The sequence below is a fragment of the Hylobates moloch genome, unplaced genomic scaffold (assembly GCF_009828535.3).
Source record: "Hylobates moloch isolate HMO894 unplaced genomic scaffold, HMol_V3 SCAFFOLD_215, whole genome shotgun sequence".
Lineage (NCBI taxonomy): Eukaryota > Metazoa > Chordata > Mammalia > Primates > Hylobatidae > Hylobates > Hylobates moloch.
Window position 1 is genome coordinate 40,078 of NW_026652490.1, and position 7,175 is coordinate 47,252.

The 7,175-nt window shown below is 59.6% G+C and overlaps 1 protein-coding gene across 1 annotated transcript in view; it reads right to left on the reverse strand.

Annotated features, from left to right (window-relative positions):
• Nucleotides 1-5,179, reverse strand: part of LOC116464144 (serine/threonine-protein phosphatase 2A regulatory subunit B'' subunit beta-like) — a 35,580-nt gene extending 30,401 nt beyond the window's left edge. Inside the window, exon 1 of the mRNA XM_032147418.2 lies at nt 4,816-5,179. Coding sequence (XP_032003309.1) covers nt 4,816-5,055 — 240 coding nt within the window. The 5' untranslated portion in view covers nt 5,056-5,179. The remainder of the gene's footprint in view (nt 1-4,815) is intronic.
• Between the last annotated feature and the right edge of the window lie 1,996 nt (nt 5,180-7,175).

The following is a 7,175-nucleotide window of genomic DNA, read 5'->3' on the forward strand; positions in this document are numbered from 1 at the left end:
AGGGGAAGGCTGGGACCACCTACCTGGGCACCGACACGGGGAAGGCCGGGACCACCCACCCTGGGCACCGACGCGGGGAAGCTGGGACCACCCACCCCGGGCACTAATAGACGAGCGACGGAACAACAAACAACACAACCACTCCATGCGGGCACGGGAGATTTACAAGTTTAATCTCACGGACAGAAATAGACTCAGCCTCAGCACAGCTGCAGAGCACACATTCTTTTCAACACACACAGCTCACTTGGGAACTGGCCACCTCTCCGGCCAAGCAGCAGGTCTCGGGATTCTGAAGGAATCACAGGGACTGCTGCCCTGCCCCGAATGTAGCCGGTGAGGCCAGGCATCAACAGTAAACACAGAAGGAGCAAAAACAGCTGCGTGTGTGTGGAAGAATTCTGAAGCCAGCCGCCTGTTCATTAAAAAGTTCAGACAAACCAGAGGGGCCTATGGCAGCCAGGTCATCCACTTTAAATCCTCCTCAGTACGTGGACTTTAAAAAGTACTTTGTAAAGCGCCCGTCACCCAAAGCACAGTGATAAAGGCGACACCCTGCCTCCCGACAAGCTATTTCTGTTGAGGGCACTGAGGAGGCAGCTCCCTGACTCATCACAGTTCCAGAAGTCACAGATATGTGTGTCGCCCTTCCAGAGTACACCCACAGTTTTGCAAAACATGCCCGTATACGACCAAAAACAAAGGCTGAGCCTAACACAGGCTGCCTGTTTTTGCGTAGAAGTGCGTGCGCTTGATGGGTGCAGGTGAGTACCCCGAGAACACAGGCCACGTGCACCGTGACACATCATCTCGCGACACCAGCCTCGGGCAGACCCCCACATGTGCAGGGGGTGCGCACAGCAGGCAGGGTGCGGTGACCAGCAGAAATAACCCTCGCCCCAACTGCAGCAGGAGCGGACACCACGATCAAAGCCACAGAGAAGGTGCCGGAGCAGCACGGGGCCGGCGGAAGGCACGCTCAGTACAGGCTGCAACGCACAGCCGTGTCCCCAGGAGCCCTCACTCTGCAGCGGGAGGCGGAAGCATGGGAGGCTGTGGTATGGGATCAGGGAGGGGGGGTTCGGCCAAGACCCACACTCATGGATTCCAGCTGAGCCCCTCGCCCACCCAAATGACAGCCACCCCTGGAAGGCAGGGCCTGCTGCAAGCTCTGAGCATTCTTCTCGGCCCAGCAATGGCCTCCCAGGGACCCTCAGCGAGGGCTGGTAGAGGGCTGCCAGCTACACCTGGAAACCGCACGCTGGACGGCTAAACACAGGAGTCAAAAAGGTCGGTGTTTACACAGAGGAGCCGAACACGGAGATGAGAGGCCCCGCGTGTGGGTTTAAAAATCCCCTCTCTAGCAAAGAGGGAGAACTGGTGTGGAGGGGTCAACACGGACACGCAGCAGGTCCAGGTGTCTGAGGTGGCCAGAGCTCACGTGGGCTAACATTCACTCAGACACACGACTGCAGCCGGGCAGTGGGGCCACGACAGATGCTGAGAGACGTCGGCTGGGCCCTGGACCCACGGCTGGCGCCTGCACCCACGACTGCAGCGAGGTGTGAGTCTCCACAGAGCTCGGAAGGCTGGGCTGGGGGATGTGGGGATCATTCTGTCCACCAGCCAAGGGGTGACGATGGACGCCGGGCAACATAGCAAGGGGAGGATCCGGCACCCTCCCTGCGTCCACAAGCCCCTGGCGCATGCTCCTGAGCTTGGTCTTCTGTGTGGACGTTCCCACCTGGGCTTCTGTTTCCTGTTAACCCCCCTTGCTGCAGCTCCCTGCCAGGTGGGGAACCCAAGCCCTACCTTCTCCCTGCCACTGCCCAGGGAGTGGCATCCTCGGCAGCGTCCTGGCCAAACCAAAGGCTGCAAGGGTTTTGGGGACCACTGGCCTTGGGAGCGGAACGGCACGTGCCCTGGAGGTGAGAGCAGGAGGTGCGTCAGGGACGCCCAGAGCCCAGGCTGTCACCACGCCGAAGTCAGCTCCAAGTACAGCGGGGCTGCTGCATAGGGGACGGCGCTTTCAGCCATGGATGGTGCTGTGCAGGGTCTGTGCGTCCGCCTGAAGGACCCCGTGGGGACGCTGGACAGTGTCTGTGTGACCAGGACAGGTGAAGAGGAGCATCTGTGTGCTGAGTCAGTGTGTGGGGAGCGGGAGAGTCACTCCCCAGGCGGGGAGGGCCAGGCTAGGGCAGCACAGCTGTCCTGGGCTGGGAACAAGGTCTGAGCTGTCCTGCTGTTGACCAGGGACAGAAGGCCTGAGAATCCCTGCGCAGGAGGTGCAGGCAGTGGCTCCAGCAGGAAGAGCTCGGCCAAGCAGCTGCACGGCCCCACTCCAGGTACATGCTGGGTCCTACAGTGAGAGCTCGTGCCGTGTAACATGCCATCGTCACACGGGAGCCTCCCCGGACCCACGGTGAGAGTACGTGTGACACACCATCATCGCACAGGAGCCTCTCCGGACCCACAGCGAGAGTACGTGTAACACGCTACTGTCACACAGGAGCCTCCCAGGACCCACGGCGTGAACACATGCTGTTCCGTTCCCAAGGCCAGCGCAGCTGAACACCCCCCCCCACCCCCACCCCCCGAGTTTGGTTTGTCAAGGATGCCGGTGGCTGGGAAGTGGGCAGTGGCAGGGAGGAGGAGGAGCTTGGGTTCACCACCTGGGCAGGCAGCACCCGCCAGGGGGTTAGTGGGAACAGAAGCCCAGGTGGGAGGTCGCACAGTCAGAAGACCAAGCTCAGGAGCACCCGCCAGGGGCTCGTGGGTGCAGCCAACGTCAGTCGCGGAAGGCTGTGCCCGTCAGAGGACCCCTGAAAACAGGACCGTGCTGCCTGGTCTGGAGCATCCGAGGGCAGAGGAGCGGCACCCCGACACGCCCAGTGGCTCCCACACAGGTGCTCCCCGACAACCCTGAGGGTGTGTCCAAGTGGGGTGGACCCAACAGACAGAGCCCATGCTCATGCATGGAGTGAAAGCAGCCAGAAAACGTCCCCTTCTCCCCCAACACCACCCCCACAAATGCCCCAAAATACCCCTGTAATTCCTCCACCACCCCTCAGACAACACACATTTCACACGTCTGTCCTCCCTAAAAACGTGGAAACCCATTTTCTGTAAAATGAAACAAACTTCTGTAAACGGAACTCGTGATTTCCCAAAAACTGACTTTTTAAAAATAAACAGTCCTGTTAAAACAATGCAGACTTTGGTGAATGGGCTCTGCCTCCCGGAGGTGCACACACAGGTGCATCGTCACCACAGCCTCCGACAGAAGAGCCAGGGCCCGGCTGAAGGGCTTCCTCATCCAGCCACGTGCGAGCTAATCACCTAATGGACTGCAACCAGCGAGCACGCACCTCCCAGCACCTCCCACCGTCTAGAGCAAATCCCGCACGAGGCTGATCTCACTCTTACGGTCTGCAGGTTAAGAGGATTTTAAAGAAACCAGCCTCGCCTTTACACACTTACAGGCAAAATGTCAAAACCTGGAAGACAGAGGTCAAAAACCCCGAAGGAGTGCAAAAGTTGTGATCTGAGAGAAAAAGTTTCAATTAAAATATCAACAGAAAGAAGTGGGTCTTCCTCCCCCTTCAAGCAGGATGCCTTGGTTCAGCTTGATGTTTAGGCCATTAGTTCCAGACTCCTGGAACTGAGTTTGAAAAGCACGTCTGATGTGCCACGTGGGTGTGAGACGCCCGCCAGCCACGCACACCCTGCCTGGATGAGATTCGCATCAGATTCGGCCGCAGCCAAGCCCTAAATTCTCAAATTATACCGGGATTGTCACAGGAACACGCTTACACGTTTAAATCAGGTGGTACTCGTAAAACTAACTCATACAATATACACGGGGTACAGACACAAATTTTACTTCCCTGAGCACTTATGAGAACAGAGATTAAATTTCAAAGCCAGCTGGGGCAGAAGCTCACGCCCCTACTCCCAGCACTTTGGGAGGCCCAGGTGGGCGATCACCGGAGGTCAGGAGTTCAAGACCAGCCTGGTCAACGTGGTGAAACCCCGTCTCTACTAAAAATGCAAAAATTAGCTGGGCGTGGTGGTGCACGCCTGTAATCCCAGCTACTCGGGAGGCTGAGGCAGGAGAATCACTTGAACCCAGGAGGTGGAGGTTGCAGTGAGCCAAGATAGCGCCGCTGCACTCCAGCCTGGGCAACGGAGAGACTCCGTCTCAAACAAATAAATATAAATGAAAATAAATAAATTTCAAAGCCAGTGAGTTACTGAATAAAACCACGCTGCATAAATAGTCCGGTATGTGAGTGATATCTCAACCGACTCTTAGGTTAGCCAATGGGAAGGAATGCTGGGTATTGCAATAACGCCGGGAAAGTTTCAGCCACCCAACGCCTTTACGAAGGGTGAAGGAGTTTCCCGATGTTTATTACCAGCAATGCAAGGTATTATTTAAATTAAAAATCTGTCTGCAGCGAACCCTCCCAGGCGCTGACGGCTCTCACCCCCCCGGTTGATCACAGCAAGGCGCGCACTCACAGCCAAAACTCCCGGGAAAGGAGCGGGTGCTCTTTTCAAAGCCCGGTTTTCCTAACAAGCTTGGCACCGCTTCCCACAGAGCAGCACTCGGTTTTCGGCGGCCTGCGGCCCGAGCGGGTCCCCTGCGCCCATAACTGGCCCTGAAAATCTGGCGTTTGGGCCCCGCCACGCGACAACGGGTGCACGGCCAGCAGCGGCGAGCGGAGGCCCGCGCGGGGCCGGGAGGGCAGGGCTCGCCGGGCCGGGAGGCCTCGCCCGGTGTCGGGCAGCCGCGGGGCGCGCGGGGCTGACCTGCTGGAAGGCCTTCAGCCGCTTCTTGAACCGAGAGGGCAGCACGAAGTCGCAGCCGCGGGCCAGCGAGGCCAGCTCCTGGCGCAGGTCGGGGTCCTGGCGCAGCGAGCGCTCGCGGAGCCGCATGCCGTCGGCGCGCAGGGCTCTCCGCGGGCCGGGCCGGGCGCCGCGCTCTCGGGGTAGGGCCGGGCCGGGGCCAGCGGGGCGCTGCAGGCGTGGCCCGGGCTCAGCGCGCTCCATGCGTCGCCCGCCAGGCGCTCTGGGGCCGGGGCCCGCGCCGCGCGCATTCCTCAGGCTGAGGAGGGCGCATGGCGCCGGGGGTGGGGGCGGCCGCCCCTCCCGACCCGCGACTGTGCAGACCCGGCTGCTCTCCTCTCCTCCTCCTCCGCTCCCCGCACTGCCCTCCGCTCCCTCCGGTCCTCTTCTCTCCTCTCCCCGTTCGCTCCGGGCTGGGCCGTCCTGCCGGGCAAGGGCGCTTTCTGCACCGCTGCGGCCGTCACGTGGCTCGCCCTGGAGCGCGTATCAACAGGTCCCCGAGAGGAGAGCCTGGGCGGAGCGCGCATCAACAGGTCCCCGAGAGGAGAGCCTGGGGACGGCCTCGGGGACCCAGGCGAAGGCGCTCCCCGCGAGAAGTGAGGTCCCCCCGCATGACAACACCAGAGCTGGCTGCAGGCTCGGTGCCGGCTCCGGCTCGCCCCTCCAGAGCCCAGGGCACGCCAGGTGCAGCTGCGCCTCCACAAACACACGCACCGCAGCCCCGGCATCCCGGCATCCGGGCATCCAAGCGCGCCGGCATCTCCGCCCCTCCCCAAACTTCAGGAGTTTCTAGAATACAGCTAAGCTGCAGTGGGCATCCAGGATCTCGTCTTCTCTGCCACTGCTCACTGTGATAACTGTGCTTGTTTGCAATCATATTTAGAACAAGAAAAGAGGGGCGGTGGAAAAGGGGGACGGGCAACTTTAAATGAGGATGAGCTGACATTCCGGGGGCCTGCACCTTCATCCCACCGGGAAAGAGACGGGTTACCTTCGGGCTGAGGGACAGAAACTGGTCACATCCCTGCCAGGCTGGACACTGTCAGCAGAAAGCCTCCCGGATCCCCGATCAGGAAGGTCCTGCGTGACCGCCTGTGTCTGTTACAGTCAATGAACCTCCTTGGACCGGTCACTATCACCCCGAGTCAACAGCGTGCACTGGGCTCTCCCGCTGCCGCACGCTCTGTTGAGTCTGGAAAAACGCAGGATGACACGGATCTACCACTGCGCGGTCACGCAGAGGAGTTTCCCTGCCCTGAAAAACGTCTGTGTGGCACCGACGCACCCCTCGCTCCCTCCTAACCCCAGTAACCCCCGATCTGTTTCCTGTCTCCATCGTTTTCCTTTTTCCGAGTGTCCTAGACTTGGAACCAGCAGTCTGCAGCCATCTCAGACTCACCCTTTCTTCTCCTGCAACCTTCCACACTACCCCCAGTGCCCCTTCCAACTCTTCTTAGGGGTTCGCCCCCTCCACTTCCTTCTCTTCTCCAGCCATCCCCGGATCCCTCCATCGTTCTCACCTCCTCACTGTCCTTGAGGATTCAGAAGTCGGCCTCTGACCCCCTCTAAGTCTCCAAACGGAAGCTTAAAGACAGCACCAGAGGGAATGTGCTCAAACCACCAGGAGATGATTTAAACAAGTGCATCCAGTCACCCACGATGCGGGGCGCAAACTCACAGGACAGAGGTGCCGTCCAGTCACCCACGATGCGGGGCGCAAACTCACAGGGCAGAGGTGCCGTCCAGTCACCCACATGTAATCCCAGCACTTTGGGAGGCCAAGGTGGGCAGATCATGAGGTCAGGAGTTTGAGACCAGCCTGGCCAACATGGTGAAACCCTGTCTCTACTAAAAATACAAAATTAGCTGGGCGTGGTGGCAGGCGCCTGTAATCCCAGCTACTTCAGAGGCTGAGGCAGGAGAATCGCTTCAACTCGGGAGGCAGAGGTTGCAGTGAGCCGAGATCGCACCATTGCACTCCACCCTGGGGGACAAGAGTGAGACTTCGTCTCAAAAAGAAAGAAAAAAAAAAGGAAAAAAAAAAAAAGACTTTTGGAACACAGCCTCAAAATCCTGAAGTGCACACATACACAGAGATTTAAAGACTCTGACCTGGAGCCCTCAAACCACCTCTGGATGCAGCCCCACTGCCTCCCTGGAGCCCCTACGTCCTGTCCCGATGCAGAACCCGCACCGCCCGCCCCCAGTGCAGCCACAGGGCTGTCTACACGGGATGGGGGAGGGACAGGGCCGTCCACACTCGACGGGGCCCCCATGGGGCTGTCTATACACTACTGTGTACAGGGACGGGCCGTCCACACTCG